This window comes from Phoenix dactylifera, chromosome 14 (genome assembly GCF_009389715.1).
Source record: "Phoenix dactylifera cultivar Barhee BC4 chromosome 14, palm_55x_up_171113_PBpolish2nd_filt_p, whole genome shotgun sequence".
NCBI lineage: Eukaryota > Viridiplantae > Streptophyta > Magnoliopsida > Arecales > Arecaceae > Phoenix > Phoenix dactylifera.
Window position 1 is genome coordinate 2,392,119 of NC_052405.1, and position 19,940 is coordinate 2,412,058.

At 38.3% G+C, this 19,940-nt stretch overlaps 3 protein-coding genes across 3 annotated transcripts; all 3 read left to right on the plus strand.

The window, feature by feature from the left end:
• On the plus strand, positions 1–5,196 carry LOC103696342 (cysteine and histidine-rich domain-containing protein RAR1). Its single transcript, XM_008777936.4, has 6 exons — positions 1–188; positions 1,565–1,567; positions 1,652–1,734; positions 4,257–4,411; positions 4,569–4,789; positions 4,883–5,196. The coding sequence occupies exons 1-6, from the start codon at positions 90–92 to the stop codon at positions 4,973–4,975; spliced, it is 654 nt and encodes a 217-aa protein (XP_008776158.1). The 5' UTR covers positions 1–89; the 3' UTR covers positions 4,976–5,196.
• Positions 5,197–9,129: 3,933 nt separating this feature from the next.
• LOC103696343 lies at positions 9,130–13,118 on the plus strand. The gene is made up of 6 exons (XM_008777937.4): positions 9,130–9,481; positions 11,294–11,458; positions 11,527–11,604; positions 11,761–11,826; positions 12,113–12,178; positions 12,277–13,118. Exons 1-6 carry the CDS (start codon positions 9,203–9,205, stop codon positions 13,027–13,029), a joined length of 1,407 nt encoding a protein of 468 aa, XP_008776159.3. The 5' UTR covers positions 9,130–9,202; the 3' UTR covers positions 13,030–13,118.
• Positions 13,119–16,602: 3,484 nt separating this feature from the next.
• On the plus strand, positions 16,603–17,412 carry LOC120112994. The gene is made up of 2 exons (XM_039133306.1): positions 16,603–17,056; positions 17,164–17,412. The coding sequence occupies exons 1-2, from the start codon at positions 16,606–16,608 to the stop codon at positions 17,190–17,192; spliced, it is 480 nt and encodes a 159-aa protein (XP_038989234.1). The 5' UTR covers positions 16,603–16,605; the 3' UTR covers positions 17,193–17,412.
• Positions 17,413–19,940: the final 2,528 nt, after the last annotated feature.

Sequence of the window (19,940 nt, forward strand, 5' to 3'; positions counted from 1 at the left end):
ATGGGAAATCTCCGTGTCCGTGCCTTGTTTTCTGGAGAAGCCGAGGTGGTGCGAGAGGGAAGAGAGAAGGAGAGGGAGAGACTACGGCCATGGAGAAGGGCGGAGCCGTTCGATGCCAGAGGATTGGGTGCGACGCCATGTTTACCGAGGACAGCAACATCGACGGCTCCTGCCGTTATCACGATTCCGTAAGCAAAACCCCTCCTTTCTCTTCCTTTCCTCTCCTCTCCGTCCTCTTTCTCAATTTCTCGCACGGGCTTCTGGTATTTGCTTCTTCTCTGGCTGTATTATCCCCTGGCGCATAAAGATTGCTGCTTTTGTTTGTTATGAATTTGTTAATACTACCTCGTCCCAGGAGAAAATAAAAAGATTGCAGCTTCTGATCGTTAGAGGAGGTTTTGCAGTGCCTGAATTCATATCGCGCCGATTTCACGCGTCAAACGACGATTTTGATTAGTTTTGGATGGGAAATTTTGTAAAATTAGCGAAAGATTGTTGATTAGGTTTGTGATCGCTCGCCAAGGCTTGAACTTTGGAGCGCTGTGCTTTTTGTGGGGGTTAAATGATTGACCATTTACTTTGACAACATGAAATTTGCCTTTATTTCTGAGTTTGGGTTGGAAGAGCATTGGAAGATTTCAACTTTCAAAAGAAAGAAGAGGAGATTGTGCTCGTCTCCGGATTGCAAGGTTTTAGGGTACCACATCCTTTATGTACTATGAAACCCTAAAACAAGACACATTGTTCCGAGACTTAAGGAATAACAACCCAGGGGCTGACATACTCATTGCCTACTCTCAGATCACCTTGAAGTCACTGCCGACATCTATTACGTTCTAGCAAATTATGTAATATCAAGAATCTTTCTTCATTTCAATCCGTGAACACATCTTACAGTAAGAGTGATATATTTAAAATAAGCCTTTTGTTCATATTTATATTCACTATAAGTTCCAAAATTCATGACGAGCCCATAGGAATGGGCATAAAAAAAATCCGTAGAACCAAAAAAAATCTGTCAAAATTCATGACAGTGGAAAATGCTATGAGTTATAACATTTTCCATTAATTTTCATGGTTTTCATAATCCATCACAAACCAGGGATAATAGATTTGCAATCAACCATCTGGGTAATTATAGGTAGAAAACCTTGTCTGCAGGTAAGGGCTTTAAACATCTATCTCAGCATGATAACCATTGCACGAAAAATATTTTTTGTTTTTGCCAGGGAAAGTGTCCCTTGGTTAAGTAGTAACTTACAATAGATTGCTGATGGATTCAGTTTTTTAATTTTATCTTCTGATCGTGGCTGTAGTCCTCTTATCAAAGGTTTCTCCCTTAAGGTGCTGAGTTGTTTTCATCTGAGTAGGCTGGTAACTGTGATAATTGCTGATTTTTTATATCAAGTGCTTGAGAAAAAATAGTTGCAAATTTTTCTTTACAAATGTACATTATGGAAAATATGTAATTAAAGTGGATGCAAAGGTCCGATTTACCGACACTAATTTCTTTTTGTTGAAATCACAACTCGGTACTAACGGTTTGGTGGCTTGTTTTTTTCAGGGAGTAAGTCAAATTTCACATTTACTGAATATGGTTTTTGCAAAGCATCAATGAGTTCCTAATGCAAGTGTATATTCACCTTACCAGCCTATATTTCATGATGGTATGAAAGAATGGAGCTGTTGCAAGCAAAGAAGTCACGATTTTAGCTTATTTTTGGCTATCCCAGGGTAGGTTGCTCGTTTTTTTTAAAAAAACTTTCTCTAATAATTACAACTGGTATATGGATAGCAGTAATTTGGATGATGTCTATTTTTTTTTTGCATATATGTTTGTTCTAATTAATTCAACTTGTTACTAGCTTTCCTATTTTACTTAAATCGGCATACGACCAGAAGAAATTGATCTGTTTGTAGGCTTCCATGTATCTCTGAATTGATTTTAAGTCTGTTTGGGGTATCTTGATCTGATTGACAGCATGCTGATGGGAGTAACACACAACAAAGCCAGTTGTCTAAGTAATTGCATTTTTTGTACTTTTTTGAATAATTGGCAACAACAAAATGGATAATGTGTATATATCTATGCAGAATTGAATGGTCATAAATATTTTAGGTTGCATGACAAAATTTAAAGTGATAGCACATGCAGAAGTCCAGTCACATCAATGTGCCTGAAACATCATCTCTTACTATATATAATGAGAACACCTGCATGACCAACCTCTGTCAAATGTTCAATTCACCTCATGCAAGATCATGTGAGTGGAAAAGGTAGACATGGGACATGGGAATGGAGACAAGAAGGTATGCTCACTCTTTCCAGATCTGGACCATTAATTTTGAGCACGAATGTCAAAAAAATTTTTCTGTCTCAAATCTCTCTGAAGCTGAAGCCCCGAATAATGAAATAGAAAAACCATAACCATTCATGATTTTAAGAGTTCTAATGTATCTTGTATAAGCTATCATTATTTGGATGATCTCATCTATCTTTCCATCTGTTTTCATGTGAGAGAGATGGGATGGAAAGGGGAAAGAGAGAAAGCAAGGTAGGCTAGGGTAAAGTTGGACTTCTAACCAGACTCTTGAACCCAATTCATGCAAAAAAAGCCCACCTTTCAACTAATTCTGCTGAACTCCTCATAACAAGAGAGAAAAAAAAAAATGAGATGAACAAATTTTAACCATCTATACTTTTAGGAGTCGTAACATATGTCAAATAAATTTCCTTTAACCCAGTGAGTTTTATCTTCACCCCACGTGTATTGCACATGCCAAATACTGGTTTTTTTTTTTTCAAGAAATTTCCTAATTTTCTTTCTTGCAATGTTGACCTTAATATGCTTCCCCCCACCAGCCTTCATGATTTTGCATGTACAGTTTTCTTCTAGACTCATCCTCTTGTAAAATAGATGATGCTATCTGGAAGGTTTGATAGATTTCGTGTTACTACAAAGTGGTTTAGACAAGAATATTCATAGATGACAAATGTAAAGTTACAATATGTCCTAAAGGCATTTGCACATTTTTTTGAAACATGCGTATAGAGAAAAAGCTTCCTGTCCAATCGCATTTTTGGTTGATATTGTGGACAAGTCACCGATCATCATAACTTTGACCATGCTTTTCATTTTTCTTTGAGCATCCGCTCTCATTTGTTGAAGTACAGAAAGCAATTATTGATTTTAAAGGCTGTCACCCATGTATCTGGATGCTGCTGCTCTCATGTCTATTACATGTGCAAATCCTGTGCATTCAATTTCCTTGACATTGGAGATTTGACCTTTTTATGGTGGAAGAAAGGCTGGCTGCCAACTTATACTTGGACATGCATCATGCATTCAGGCAGCTACAGGAAACAGGTGTTTTGCATCCATCAGGGTTCTGCTAACTTTTTTGCACATAAGCTGTTTTCATATCTAAGACATGCAAATGCCTCTTTATGTTTTTTCCTCTGAGATTGGCTTTCTTGAATTCCTGTCGAGGCCTCATTCTCCACCATCATGAGCTGTCTCGAATATTATCATGAGTACATGCAGATTCTCCTTTCGATAAAAATTGTTCTTTTTTCTCTTTTTTCCTTTTTTTTTCAGAGGGTGTCTCTAGTAAGTCATTCCACATGACCCATCCCATTTCAGTTGGTTTGCCATCCATCTTCCATCACCTTCTTCAGATGGGTTTATTTTTTGTTCCTGCAACCTTTTTGTTGCTAGAACTACTTTTCTTGAATTAAGTTGGTGCAAGCCAATTTTGTTTATGTTCTGTAGCTTTCTTAACTGAAATAACCGAAAGCATGGACTTTGGTTAATTGCATATGAAGTTGATATTCTAAACAAATATAAGGCATCTTTTGCTGTTGATTAGGGTAAATTTCTGCAGTAGAGCATGAAAACCTTTCCTTTTGTTTCTGGAAGCACTGTATTGAAAACATCACTACTGTTTTCAGCTGTAGACCCCAGATACCCGATTGGAAATGTTCAATTTTCTGCTCTACTGAAAACATTTAATTTTGTTTTTTTTATTTGCAAGACAAATCCCATTGTTTAGGCCTTTAAGACATTTTTAGTAACCTCTAAAAATATTGAAAAGGGAATGAGAACCTATGTAAGCTGGAAGATGTCCAATTAGTAGCTGTTATCTTGATGACATGTTTGAATAGCATTGTTTTGCATTGAATCATGATGGCCAATTAGACTCTTATGTGTGTTTCCATGCCTTATCATGTAATATTCTTTCTTCTATGAATGAAGATGTAAGACAGGTAAACATACCACTGAGAAACCAGTCACCAAGATTGTACCTGCAAACCCCCGGAAGCCAGTGCCACTTCCATCTGCTGCTCAAAACAAAAAACCTGATGATTCTTGTTCGAGGTGCCGCCAAGGCTTTTTCTGCTCCGATCATGGTAACGTTTCTTTCTGACTTATGACGGCCATGAAATGTTTCTGGGTAAAGCATCTTAAATTTTTGGTTTTCGGTACTTGAGTGGTTCTTGATGAACTTTACAGAAACCAAGAATCTGACACTTCCCACCACTGAGGAAACTGTCATGTATTGTTCAGGTTCACAAGGCAGACCTTCAAAGCCAATTGTAATCACTGCTAATAAAGATGATCATGTCGAGAAGTCTGCTGTTCCCCCAGTCAAGAAGATAGTTGATCTGAATGAACCCCAAATTTGCAGAAATAAAGGATGTGGCAAAACCTTTAAGGAGAAGGAGAACCATGAAACTGCATGCGAGTACCATCCAGGTCCGGCAATTTTTCATGACAGGATGCGAGGGGTAGGTTTTCTTATCCTTTTTGAGATGGCTAAGTGAATTGCAATTGGATGTATTGCCACTTACTCTTTCTATCCTGTCTTTGCCCATATCTAGTGGAAATGCTGTGATATTCATGTGAAGGAGTTTGATGAGTTCATGAACATACCTCCATGCACAAAGGGATGGCACAATGCTGATGCAGCTTGACTTTTTTTTCTTTTTTTTTTTTGTGTGTGTGTGTAGGGTGGCGGAGGAGATCTAGTTCCTAACTGTACTCAAAGGATTTCGTTAATTTATGCCTTACAAAATCTGTAGAACTTGTTAAACCTTATTATACATGCTGTCTGCCCTCTTGACATGCTTAATTTCTATATGATTTGTGATGCCCGTGGGGACTAAATTACCAGGAGAAAACAACTTTTCTATTATGACTCCTGTTTGCATGTTGAAATTTTGTCATGAAACTGAGAGGTTTCTCATCTAATAAACTGAAAAATGTCTTACTGTCCATCTAACAATTGCATGAGCAGAATCCTCTTTTGACAAATTCTTTGATGCATTACTCTGAACAGTTTTTCGCTTGAGCAAGAGGTAACTAATAAGTAGGAAAATCTGATTTTGTTCTTTTTATGTTCAGCAATCTTCTAAAAGGCATGTTGATCAAATATTTCTTGCCATTCTATCATCAGTTGGTTTCAGGCAATTTAGTATCAGGATTCTCATCAAATAGAAGATACTAAGGTAAAAAAAAAAAAAAAAAAAATCCAAACACCGAAACAGAGATTATATTCTTCGCATGCATGTAGCCTTGTGTCTATATAGACTGGAGAGCAAGACTGCCTATCCTTCTGGCGAAGGTTCAGAACACTTGCCAAAACAAAGGCAAGCAGCTCCCCAAGTGGCAACCTCGAAGGGAGGAACCCTTCCCAGTAGTATGCATCCAAATCAAAGCAAGCATCAAAGAACCTCCTTGTACCCCTCAAGTCCAGCCTCAGCAAAGTCTCCATCCCAGAAAAGGTAGAACTCCCTCACTCTCCTCTCCCCTGTCCGCAGCATACTCCACGGCTATGTTCTTGCCACCATGTACCAATTCCCATCACATTCTGGGGAAATGGCAGGGAGCGGCCCGCCCATCGGAGTTAAACACTTCTCATTCTCGATCACACGCTTCACTTTGATTCCAAGGTATCTCAGCTTGCTCCCATCCTTCTCTTCTCTTCAACATATGAAAACACCGGCCGGCTCACCAGCGTCTCGTAGAGGAAGATTAACTTCGAGCCGAGGGGCGTTGCATAAAGGTGTGTGAGTACTTACAGTCCATGAGCAGTCGAACACCGTCGAACCCAGGCGCAATCTGATAACCAGGTTTCCTGGGCTTGTCATATTCTGTAAAAGGACTCGAGAATCCGGTGGTGTTGACGATCATGCGAGCTTTCAGCTCGGAGCCATTGGAGCACGAGATGGTGGAGCCGAGTTCCTTAAGCTCCACCTTCCAAGCATTTTGCCTAGTGAAACTTGTTGGAAATATTTTGGCTAAAAACTACTATATCTCTTATTTATAGAAGTATTATAAAAGAATAATCTACTAGAAAAAAATAAAAAACTAAAAAGAGCTTACAGGCACCTGATATATACTGTTCTAAGAATGTGATTTGCTTCTTACGTGTAGGTTTTGCTCAGTCCGATCCTTCTTTAATGAATATGATTGACTAATATTGTGAGATGGATATATAGTTAGATTTAGTTACATTCGGATGGATTTCTATTCAGATCTATTGAGATTTAGATCAGATAACGAAAGTCCTATATCAATGATCGGAGTCATTAGATATGATCTATTGTCTCTAAACTACTTACACATAAAAAAAATCATGAGATTTGAAAACCCCTAGCCGGTATATCCATCGGTCAAAAAATTGAATAATTTAAATAAACTATATGATGCAGGGGGGTCTCTAAATTATATATTTCTTGGTATATAAATAGTTTAGAGATAGTAGATAATTTTCAAATCTAAATTTGATTGGATTTGAGTAAAGATCTACTCAAATATATATATATATATACATACATATACTCAAATATAATTACTTGTTTCTATATAAAAAAAATTATGGCATGGATTTGTCTTAAATATATTTGTATTTTTTTTCTCTACATGTACTTTGAACATTATAAATCATAATAAATTGTATGAACCATTGATTTGAACATTTCATCATGTATAATGACTGCATAGTTTAACTTATAAGTTGGGTACAATAAGATATTTTTTTTTCAAAAATATTTTTAAACTTTTGAATAAAATAAAATGAGATCTTTTTCTTTATTAAAAGTACAACAAATATTTTACTCTATTGTTCAAAAAAATTATCTAAAAATTATTCTGCAATATGCCATTTTTTACTATCAATTAAATATATAAAAATATTTTTATAAATATGGTATTACTTTTATGAGAAATATTTTAATGAGAGAATTTTTGGGGCGCTCCGAACGAGTCCGGCAATCCTGCATGGTATCACGGGAACTTTTTGCGACTGACAGGTTACGTAACATAATGAACCTTCGAATCTGTGCCCAACGACCACCCACCGTCCAAGCATACGTCCTGGTCCGGAAGCAAAATAAAGAAGTTTTTGTTATATATTGATTTCAGAATAAGACAGCTAGGATAACTTCTAATTCGTATTTGGATAATACGAGGTCTTTCTTGTTCCATCTAATAATTGCATATTATTATAGCAAAACTAATAATTATTGGTTAAGTTTTAGGTAAAAGGTAATGTGTCTTCCCATTATTTTTGATCATTATTAGGAAAGAAAGTTTAAAGTCATCATCTAATGCGGCCTTTCTCAATTTTGCCGAGATAACATCACAGGTTCTTCCCTTTCCCTTCTTCATCCTTTTTTTTCTCTTTTGTTCCTTTTTTTTTTTTTTTTTTTTGACAGATACACCATACAATATGTATACAAATCCACAGCTTCGTTGACCTCTTTAAAAATATGCTTGGTTTGGAAAGTCTCTCCACCCTGCATCACCATACGTACTTCTTCCAAATGCATTATTAGAATCGTTACTATTGTTGCATCAACGGCTAAAATGAAATGTCAGTCATATCAGGTTGGCATCTGGATGATAGATGAGTATGGCGAGCATCACATCCGTAATGACGCCAGGTGTCACTTCGGGGGCCACCATGCAAACCATCCACCACGGACAAATGCTGGTTGTCATCAATTCATCATAACCACATCGGATGCACACCGGATCATGACTCATGGTAAATAGCACCCAGGAGTAGCCCAATGTATTTGAGAGCCTAAGGCCATTTTGTCTTTGAGGCATTCTCTGCAGTGGGCCGACCTAAGGCGAACTCACATAGAGACCTTTTTTTCCTTTCCATTTTGTCTTTGAGATCTTTTCTGCAATTGGTCTTTTTTGGATCGGGGCTTTAGGCGACCGCCTACTAAAGGTTGGGTCGGCCCTGATGGCACCACCCCCACCCCTAACCACGTGGCGGTCTCGCAACGTTCCACTACAAGCAACTCCTCTAAGAGCTAAATGCGATGTAGCGGGGCCAGCAGAGATAACCATCAGAATGATTTCACTATTTCAGCAAGAGATGGATCTCATCAAAAGTAATTTTATTTTATTTTTCCACCATATTCCCTACTTCTAAAAAATTATATATATTTATATACAAACTCTATATATACTAATAATAAAAAAATATTATTGTTTGATACAAATTGATCCTAAAATTACTTTAACAAAATTATACTAATAAAAAAATAATATAAGTCAATGCAGAATCATATTAATAAAAAAAATATTATTGTGGGGATCTCTAAAATTTTTTAAACAGTACTTAGACTAGTTTTGCTCTGCACCCGCTTTTGTTACTGTTTTAGAAACTTTGTATCATCTTTTTGTATTAAAATAATAAAAAAAATCCTTGCCAGATTCGAATGGGCCTCACCGAATCCCATCACGGGTCGGCTCCCGCTTGCATCAAACATGGCGACGCCATGCACACTTTGGATCATAGCCGTATAAACCATGGTTTCCGTATGCTCTGGACAAAAGTCACGATGTAAGGCGGTTACGAACTTACTCGGCTCTCGGTGACCACCGTCGATAGCGGCCAACTATTACGGTGCACCACATTGGCGCACCCTGATCTTGGCTCGTCCACTTGGCCACGTCACCCTTCCCACGCTCAACTCGACCCAAACCTCTTCCACGTCCACGTGGCAGCCAGGCTTTGAACCACGAAGAGCGGGGACAAGAGCCAACAGAGCCATATGCTTTGCATCACGCCACGTGCCCTACCGTACACGAAGTCAGCTTCCGGGTGGCCTACGTGGCGGAGCTGGTGTACCCCGACGATAAGGGGCGCAGCTCCGCTTCGAGTTTGAGCGGCGAAGGCCATGGAGGAGGAGGCGAGGAGGAGAGCTTGGGGGAGCTTCGGAGGGGCGAGATGGAGCCCTAGCTCTGATCGAGGGGGCTCGTCTTCGACTTCTCGTTCTTGTTTGCCGCGCGAGCAATGGGGACCGGATCCGATTGTGGAGATGGAGCTCGACGCGGCGCAGGCTCTGGCCGAGATGGCCATTCTAGAAGAGAAGGAGGACAAGAGGATTGAGGACGACGGCTCTCCTTCTAGGTTTCGAGGGGTAAGCTTCAGAGAAGGGAAGTTTTGGGGATTGGAGGTAATTTGTTGCTGGAATTGTTATTTTTTTTTTTCCATTCCTTTTTCGATTCCATCGCTTTGATGTTGATTTCTGATGCTTGCGTTTCATAAAAATGCTTCCTTTGAGGGAACGAGATACGTATGTTCTTATTTGATTGGAAATTTTTCCTATTGGATGGAAGCAATATAGGTTATTGATTCAAGTATAGATGGAGTTCTCTTTAAAAAAAGAAAATTGGGAACGAAGAAAGGAATTGTCTGAAAGTGATTTTGATCTATTTTCGTGGGAGACGCTGCGATAAAAATGAGATCTTTAGACTCATTTCTGTTCATAAGTTGTTCCTTTTACCTCATAGGTTCTTGGTTTTGTTGCCTTTTCAACTGACTTTTAAGTGGTTATACTGGAATGGGCGCTATTTTTTTTTTCATAAGCAACCTAGAATCATCCATGAGGGGGGAAATCAGAACAGTTTTCTGAAAATATAAGATAAAGCAAGCAACATAGAATGATAGAATTATCTGTTTGTTTTTTTAAAAAATAATAATGAAAGAACCCAGAAACCCAGAATGACCCATTTGTGCAAACAAAATGATCATGTTTATATGAAAATTTCGAGTTTTATGTGTAAACTTTGTGTATCATTGCTTTTGCCATTAATATATTCCAGTGTTGTCAATTTGAAAATATCATGTAGGTAAAGTGAAAGAAACAAGCTAGTCATACCTATGCAAACATTGGTATGAAGTTAAGGGGCAGGGACCTGATTGTTTGTTGCATAGCTCTGTTTATTTACCTAATTATTTTATATCTCTCCTATATGATTTTAGTATCTTTATTTAATTACAAACTTATCTGGATCTTGTCCAATCCCAGCTATCACTAGAAAGGATTTTCCCCTCTGAGGGTACAGTTTAAATGATTGTTAAGGTAGCCTGGACCTTTCTTTCACCTGATAGAAACCTCCTTGTTTTTTACATTATTATTATTATTTTTTGGTTCCTCATTGTTAACACCAAAACATGTAGATTGCAAGCACGCATGCACAATGATGAAAGGATTGGGGAAGAGCGGAAGCAAAATAAGCATTCGATTTATATGCCTGGGTAAAGAAATAATCATTGGGACAGTAATAACAGGGTTAAATAACAGATGGTCTAATGTGCATGAAGATGGTGGTGCCAAAGGAGAATGAGATTGGAGATATATATATATATATATATATAGCATTTTAATACAGTTACTCTCAAATAGCAGACAATAATATGGAATTCTACGAAACTCCAATAGCTGACTTATATTTATTTCATTTTGCTAGGCTTTATTCCTCTTCTGCCTGATGAGGGAGATCGTATGATTATGGATATATTCCTGCATGACTGTGGCCAATAGTTGCAATTCTATTCTTGTTGCTGATAATTCCATCTTATACTTTTTACACTGGATCTTCTTGAAAGGGTTGCAGTCACTCGTCTAAACCAGCCATCCAGTATTAGTAAGGAAAAACATGTCCATGCTTACTGATACCTAGTAGTCAAACTAAATCCAAACTAGTGAAGCAAAGCATATGATGTAATGAAGATTCAGCGAATCAGAGGAAAAGAATTTAGGAACAACCTATCTTTCTGAACATTATTTTACCAGTAATGTCTTGGCTCAAGGCTTCAAGTGTCAAAGCTTCTGTGTTAACGGGAAGCATGCAAATGATGAGCAAATTTTAGCGTCTGTTTTCTTTTGTCTCTTTACATGTAAAATTTTGTGCTGTCCTGGCTTGTATAAATTAGTTTCCCTAACATGTCCTCGTGGAGATTTCATTTGTGTGGTTCCCTGTAGCATGAACATTTGGTTGGCGACTGTCAAGAAGTTAACAAAGCTGTCAAAGATAGAGTGAAGGAAAGAAAAAGCGGACAGCAGATTTCTGAATTCCCTAAAGCAGACATCACCTGCCCCACTAGTCACACTCCATCCTCTGGTAGAGTGAAGCAAAATCTGACCGAGGTAATGGTGGTTTCAATCTCATGAGCATATCTCATTTATTCGTACTTAAAAGTTTTAATTTTTCATAGGCTGAGAAGGAAGCAAAGAGATTGCACAGGATCCTCTCTAATAGAGAGTCAGCTAGGCAGGCAATTCGTAGGCGACAGGTAAACAGAATTGATAAAGCATTTTTCATTTTTCTCAACTAAGTACTTCTTTTGGCTATAATCTTGTTAACTAGTGGCTAGTTAATATAGACTTCTTGCTTATCATGAACGACATGGCATATTATGTTTCTCAAGTTCTTTCCTATGTTTTATCAGGTCATTCGCGAGGAGTTGACCAAAAAAGTTGCTGATTTATCGTTGAAAAATAAGAATATAAAGATGGTATTCATAATTCTCTCATGATCTTGCAAAGTAATGTTATGTCTTGATTTTTTGACAAGCCAATAATTAACTAGTGCATGCCCTTGAAAAATAATTACCTAATATATTACTACTACCATTTTTCTAAAATTTGGCTGCCACTTCTGCTTTCATGTCTCAAAGATTGAAAGGTGGTTCTAGTATGCTGTAAAAGGAATTTTATGCATTATATGAGTTCCCACCTGTACTTAGATCTTAAGTGATCCAATCATTAAATAATTTTGTTTAATATGTGCAATGGGAGTAGGAAAAGGAGTTGGTCATGAAAGAGTACCTTTCCTTGAAGGACACAAACAAACAACTAAAGGAGCAGGTTTGGTCTCCCTAAACATATGAAGTCCTACAAAAGATGCATGAATCGAATATTTTTCTAATTCGTATACATCTCTCAAAGAGTTTTATCCTCTGCAGATTTCAAAGGCAATGAGGTGCGAGTTTGGGACAAGTGCAGAGACCATGTCCATGCAGGTGGAGATATCAGCATCTTCATCAACTAATCTCCCACCAATGATATATAGCAGACTGCCTCTGGTGCCATATGTTTGGCCTCCCTGGCCCATTTCTACAATCACTAGACCTTGCCATGAGCATGATAGTCTTGGTATATTCAGTGGATTAAGGCCACATTTCAATATGCCACCCTGTGCTTGGTTTTATCCGTCTCTACATGAGATACCTGGATCCTGTTCTCAACATTCTCATTCATCTGAAGAAAGACATGAAGATCCTGTCAGTATACGACATGGTTTAGGACAATCTTATGGAGCACTGGATTATGAAGAGAAAGCAATGATGCATAGCAGTAAGGAAACAGATCTTTCTTCGCTGCCTGCAATTGTCACTCAGAAAGAGGAAAATGCTACTACGGACAACCAAGGGTTACTTGCAACAATTCCAACAGAGCATCAGATGTCAAGGCATTGTCCAGATAAACTAGTGCACATATCTTCTCATTGTAGGACTTCAGTTTCTTCATCAGATGCTAAAGGTGGACCAGTGACAGGCCATGATGATGGAACTTCACCAGAAAAATCCGGAGGAGCTTGTTCTCGCCCTAATGAGAAATTATTGATTACAGCTGCAGCAGCACAAGCCCGGAAGCGAAGGAAAGAACTCACAAAGTTAAAACAACTCCATGGAAGACAGGCTGGATTGCGCTCCTAAGCTCTGAGATGGATGGTAATTAATGTATCTCAGCTCATATTACCAAGTTTTGATCCAGATCATGTTGGTGGTTGGAGGTTTGGTTTTCACTATTTGAACATCCAGGTCATGTCAGTTCAAGCCAGAACACCTAATATACAAGAAGAATTTGACTTTCACAAAACAAAGGAGGGAAAGAATAGAATTTTGGCATCTATTTTCGTTTCGCCCCAAACCCAACACCCGGGTTGGCTATGGGACGCAGCCTACACTTTTTAAGGGTAGGGCTCTAGAGAATATGCTAGGCCTGAAAACCTCATTATTTGAGAACAAATAATAATTTTATTTCATAATAAATAACAAACTTGTACAAGATTATAAGGTTCGTTCATCCTATCGAAAACAAGGATGTTATATGTATTCATTCCTTTCACCTATAATCTTAACCATAGCCGAGTGCTATGCAACCTGCACTCTTAAAAAACAAAAAATACAAAGAAGGATTTGAGCTTTTTTAGTTCAATAAAAATTTTGAATCGTTATACCATAAATAATTAAAAAATAATCTCATGTTAATATCAGATAAAATGAATATTATATCAATAATCGAAAAGTTTGTAGAATTAACATGCACATAAGCTTTTATTATCATCTTATCAAAAAAAACGCACGCCCATATACTATATATATATATATATATATATATATATATATATATATATATATATTAAATTTAACTAATTGTACATCGATTTCATATTGATGTGGTACAGTACGGCAGGTCAATGCTCGTGCTTCTCAACTTTCTGCATGGGCTCCAGCTATTAGGTATTAAGCTTGTTTTTTAGTTCCCTATATAATGATCTGAGGGGACATAAACAACTCTAATTTCTCAACATAGTAATATGAAGGTTCATTTAATGTTGTTGTTACCGTCCAAATGTCGACATAGACTTGTGTCCTTATGATCACCATTTGCTAGAGATCAATGTCTTTCAGCTGTTGAAGTTATCCGGTACATCTAATGTTTCGAAAGCAACTCGGTGAGCCAAGTTGGTTCACCGGTTAGATTGATTTAATCAACTGGTTCACCGATAATATCGGCATAACAATGAACAGATGTCGTGAATATATTTTTATTTTTAAAAATTATATAAAATATAAAAGACAATAGAAATTTTTTTAAAAAAAATATGTAAAAAATAAAAATAAAAAACTATCGCAAAAGCTTCCGTGGCAAATTTCTTGTAGTTTTCGTGGTGCCTTGGACAACCCTCCCTTCCTTGTCATCGTGTGGTCCAGTCTTCCAGAGACCTGAGATCTGTCCTGTCCGAATTTCAAAACGTGAGTCTCATTGTCAGAACCAACTTTGAGAGGCAAAACACCTCTAATTTGGATGGCTCCGCCGGTCGCTTCCATGGCCGCTACAGCTGCTGCCGGAATCTAGAGAGATCGAGGGAATAAAACTAAATAAAAGGAGACCGGGGTGTGATGTTCCGACGGAGCATCTTAAAAGAAACGCGCACACGACTCGGTAACGGCAGCGCCGGGCCTCAGGTCTCGCCCCGGAGCTGGTTCGCGGTCACGCCCACGACACTATTTTTTCGCACGCACTCTTAAGAGTCCACTAATTAAATTCAAATAAATTCGTTTAGCAAATTCAGAAAAAAAAATGCCGTCTACGGTCTCCATGTAATTGCAAGCTATAATTTCAATATCTGCAGCTAAATGTCAGCTTTTTATTTATTTTTTTGGTGCAAATATCTGTTATTTGTTGGATCCTTAATCCAACGTTGGGCTTATATGTGAATAATTATGCATTGCAGACTGTCATATAAGGTTAAACCCATTTAAAAGTGATCTACTAAGGTATGGACTATTTAGGCTTTAATGTATCTGATAGGGTGTGGGCCTTTAATGTGTAGAGACTTAAGGGTTATTCTTATTTTCTATGATGGGCTGAAATAGGAATACCAAAAGGTAATCATAGGAATACCAAAAGGTAATCATAGGAATACCAAAGGTTATCTTAATGGTGGTATACCAAAGGTTATCTTAATGGTGGTATACCAAAGGTTATCTTAATGGTGGTTATGGTCCCTGGATCACACGTATGCATAATTCTATTGTGACATCCCATCATCAGATAGAGAACAGGGAGAAGCTAAAAAAAAAAAGGGGGATTCTCCATGAGAACGTGTTGATCTAGAAGAACAACCACACGACTCTACAGAGATAGGATTGTTATGGATTCAGGTACGCTTCCGCTTATCAATTATTGATTCTTGGTGATCCAACATGATGGTTCTTGGGATTTAGATGATGGTCTTCATCAAATTTTTTTTATGAATCTTGTGAGATTTCTAACAATTGGTATCAGAGCCCTTTCATGTTGAATCATTGAGGATCGAATATATTTTCGATCTATGATTATCTTTTGGTATTGTTTTTTCAAAAGAACAATTTTTGACTGTTCTTCCGGAAGTTTAAAAAAAAAAAAAAAAAAAAAATTTAAGGAATTTCGGGAGAGAGGGGAAGAACAGAGATCGGAATTATTTGTTTTTGATGGTTTTTTGGATCGCAAATTCTCGTGTTTTTTGATCTCTAAAACCCCTCGGGATTCTTGTTTTGTTCTGCACGGGCCCTTGTGTTCCCGTGGGTGGGGTTATGAATGTGAAAATCTGAAAGGTTACCCCGGGCCGACTCCGGTTCAGGCCGAGACCGCAGACCAAATTGTGGGAATTTTTGGTGCAATTTTTAAATTCAAATATTGGTAAAGTTATATGTATTTTGGGACAAATTAATTGAAGCAACATGTCGCCAAAGTGACCTCTCTTGCGGAAATTAATTTGTTTTGAAATATAAACGGTTGTGTGCATGTAACCTATGTAAATATTGACCGGCCCAAAGGAAGGTTGATATTTGACAAATTTATATGTGCACTTGTGGTAATAAACACGTGATAATAATTCGGTTTTCTATTACATGTGAACAATGAATCAGCCCAAAGGAAGATTTATTGTTTGACATGCTCTTATATCAGTGTTTAATTACTGCGCCAAGGTATCACTTACAAGTTAATATTGTTGTCCAAAGACGAAATATTAATAGAGTGACCGGTACCTTGAGATGGGGTTTACCTTTATTTGAATTTATTTATTTATTTATTTTTATTTTTGTTTTGAGACTTATGTGAGCTTGTTTTGTTTGTTTGTTATTCTCTGTTCAGCTTTCACTCCTGCTAATATTACTGCTAGCATCAATTCTATTCCTATGCTGAATGGCACTAACTTCAAGTCTTGGCAAGAGAACCTCTTGATAGTTCTTGGAGTCATGGATATTGACCTTGCGTTAAGGGCTGATTCTCCACCATCTCTTACAGATAAGAGTACCTCTGATGATAAGAGGGAGAAAGAAAGGTGGGAGAGATCAAATCGCATGTGTATGATGATCATGAAGAAAGCCATTCCTGAAGCATTCAGGGGCACAATATCTGAAACAATTACTACGGCTAAGGAGTTCCTTGCAGACATTGAAAAGAGATTTGTCAAGAACGAAAAGGCTGAAATAGGTATGCTCTTGACAAGCCTAATTTCAATGAGGTATAAGGGGAAAGGCAATATCAGGGAGTACATCATGGAGATGTCTCATCTTGCTTCCAAGCTGAAAGCACTTAAGCTTGAACTCTCTGAGCACTTGCTGGTGCATCTGGTTTTGATATCCCTTCCGACACAGTTTAATCAGTTTAAGGTGAGCTACAACTGTCAGAAAGAGACTTGGTCTCTGAATGAGCTCATCTCACACTGTGTTCAGGAAGAGGAAAGGCTGAAGCAAGATAAGGTAGAAAGTGCTCACCTGGCCTCAACCTCTAAGGACAAGAACAAGGGACAGAAAAGAAAGAAGGGTAAGGAAGCTGCAGATACAGCATCTCAGAAGAAACAACAAAAGAAATCGGATCAGCCGGCAGGTACTAGTTGTTTCTTCTGTGGAGCTGAAGGGCATCAGAAGAAGCATTGCACCAACTATCACGCATGGCGTGCTAAGAAAGGTATGCTTCTTAATTTGGTTTGTTCTGAGGTTAATTTAACTTCGGTACCTAGACACACATGGTGGATAGATTCTGGTGCAACCACTCACATTAGTGTGTCTATGCAGGGTTGCCTGAGTTGCCGAGAGCCAAGTGATGGTGAAAGATACATCTATGTGGGCGATGGCAAGACAGTTCGAGTTGAGGCAATAGGGAAATTTAGATTATTGTTAAAGACTGGATTTTATTTGGATCTTAATGAAACTTTTGTTGTACCGTCTTTTAGACGGAATTTGATTTCTGTTTCTGTTTTGGACAAATTTGGTTATTCTTGTTCATTTGGAAATGGAAAATTCAGTTTGTTTCATGATTCAAAATTGGTTGGATCTGGTTCTTTGTCAAGCTACGATAATCTTTATTTAATTGATACAATTACCTCATTTAGTGAATCCCTGCAATTAAGTACACGAGGTATAAAGAGAAAATTAACCGATGAGAATTCAGCTGCATTATGGCACAAGAGATTAGGTCATATCTCCAGAAGGAGAATAGAGAGACTTGTGTCAGATGACATTCTGGACCCCTTAGATTTTACAGATTTTGATGTTTGTGTTAACTGTATAAAGGGAAAACAAACCAATAAAAGGAGATTTGTAGCCAACAGGACTTTGGACGTCTTAGAACTTATACATACGGATATTTGTGGGCCATTCCCTACGGTTGCTTGGAATGATCAACAATATTTTATAACGTTCATAGACGATTTTTCTAGATATGGCTACATTTATCTCATTTACGAAAAGGCACAGTCGCTGGATATGTTCAAAAATTATAAGGCTGAAGTTGAGAACCAACTAAGCAAAAGGATTAAAAGCGTCAGATCTGACCGTGGTGGTGAGTACTATGGCAGATATGACGGTTCAGGTGAACAACGTCCAGGACCTTTTGCTAAGTTCCTAGAGGAATGCGGTATCGTCCCGCAGTACACTATGCCGGGTTCGCCCACTATGAATGGTGTTGCTGAAAGACGAAACAGGACGCTTAAAGACATGGTGAGGAGTATGATTTGTCATTCTACCTTACCAGATTCACTCTGGGGAGAAGCACTTAAGACTGCAGCATATATCCTTAACAGGGTTCCAACTAAAGCAACTGCCAAAACCCCTTATGAACTTTGGACAGGCAAGAAGCCTATTTTAAAGCACTTGCACATTTGGGGATGTCCAGCTGAGGCAAGGCCTTATAGGCCTAATGAAAAGAAACTGGACTCAAGGACGGTGAGTTGCTATTTTATTGGATATTCTGAAAGATCCAGGGGGTACAAGTTTTATGATCCCACGACTAAGTCGATTTTCGAGTCAGGAAATGCTCGGTTCTTTGAGGATGTCGAGTTTGCGGGGGGAGATACAGTTAGGGACTTTGTCTTTGAAGAGGAATATATTGATATTCCCACAGATGCTATTGGCATTGTTCAGGATTCTATTCCTGACCTTGTTCAAGATGCAATAGATCAAGACAATGTCGGAGAACCCTCCATTCAAGAAATTGTTCCAGAAGAACAAACTCTACCACCTCAAGATCCTATGCCATTAAGGAGATCCACTAGAGAAAGGAGAAGTGCAGTGCCAGATGATTACATTGTATTTCTCCAAGAACATGAGGTAGATATTGGAGTGATGGAAGATGATCCGATCAACTTCCATCAAGCCATGGAGAGTTCTAACTCTCAAAAGTGGATAGATGCCATGAATGAGGAGATAAAGTCCATGAAGGACAATGACGTGTGGGAACTTGTCCCATTGCCTGAAGGTGCGAAACCCATTGGTTGCAAATGGATATTTAAGACCAAGAGGGATTCGAAAGGCGATGTGGAGAGGTTCAAGGCTCGTCTTGTCGCAAAAGGTTTTACACAGAAAAAAGGCATCGACTATAAAGAGACTTTCTCTCCAGTTTCTTCGAAAGACTCTTTTAGGATTATAATGGCATTAGTGGCGCATTTCAATCTTGAGTTACATCAGATGGATGTGAAGACAGCGTTTCTCAATGGTAATATTGATGAGACGATCTATATGGTGCAGCCAGAAAACTTTGTGTCAAGAGACCCAAAGAATATGGTCTGCAAACTTGAGAAATCCATCTATGGGCTCAAACAAGCATCTAGACAATGGTATTTCAAGTTTCATCAAGTGATCATCTCCTTTGGTTTTGAGATGAATTTGGTCGATGATTGCATATACCATAAGTTCTGTGGGAGTAAGTATATTTTTCTGGTTTTATATGTTGATGACATTTTGCTTGCCAGCAACGATATAGGCTTATTGCACGAAACCAAGAGATTTCTAGCTAAGAATTTTGAGATGAAAGATCTTGGTGACGCCTCTTTTGTATTAGGTATACAGATACACCGGGATCGCTCCCGAGGTATTCTAGGATTATCACAAAAGGGCTATATCGAAAGGGTTCTCAAGAGATATGGCATGCAGGATTGTAAACCAGGAGATACCCCTGTGGCTAAGGGAGATAAGTTTAGTCTCAATCAGTGCCCTAAGAATGATTTTGAGAAAAAGGAAATGCAGAAGATTCCTTATGCGTCAGCAATAGGAAGTCTGATGTATGCTCAGGTTTGTACGCGTCCGGATATTGCGTACGTTACTGGGATGTTAGGAAGGTATTTAAGCAATCCAGGAGTAGACCATTGGAAAGCAGCCAAACGAGTCATGCGGTACTTACAGAGAACAAAAGACTACATGCTCATGTATCGGAGGTCAGATCAGCTTGAGATCGTTGGGTATACTGATTCTGATTTTGCTGGATGCCAAGATAGTTTGAAATCTACATCGGGCTATATCTATCTGCTAGCTGGAGGTGCTGTCTCCTGGAAGAGTGCTAAACAGTCTCTTATAGC

Coding starts and splice junctions, on each gene's coding strand:
- LOC103696342 (XM_008777936.4), top strand. CDS start 90: ATGGAGAAGGGCGGAGCCGTTCGATGCCAGAGGATTGGGTGCGACGCC. Junction 4,412..4,568: donor CTTTTTCTGCTCCGATCATG/GTAACGTTTCTT, acceptor TGTATTGTTCAG/GTTCACAAGGCAGACCTTCA. Junction 4,790..4,882: donor TTCATGACAGGATGCGAGGG/GTAGGTTTTCTT, acceptor GCCCATATCTAG/TGGAAATGCTGTGATATTCA.
- LOC103696343 (XM_008777937.4), top strand. CDS start 9,203: ATGGAGGAGGAGGCGAGGAGGAGAGCTTGGGGGAGCTTCGGAGGGGCG. Junction 11,827..12,112: donor AAAATAAGAATATAAAGATG/GTATTCATAATT, acceptor CAATGGGAGTAG/GAAAAGGAGTTGGTCATGAA. Junction 12,179..12,276: donor ACAAACAACTAAAGGAGCAG/GTTTGGTCTCCC, acceptor TATCCTCTGCAG/ATTTCAAAGGCAATGAGGTG.
- LOC120112994 (XM_039133306.1), top strand. CDS start 16,606: ATGAGGTATAAGGGGAAAGGCAATATCAGGGAGTACATCATGGAGATG. Junction 17,057..17,163: donor CGCATGGCGTGCTAAGAAAG/GTATGCTTCTTA, acceptor GTGTCTATGCAG/GGTTGCCTGAGTTGCCGAGA.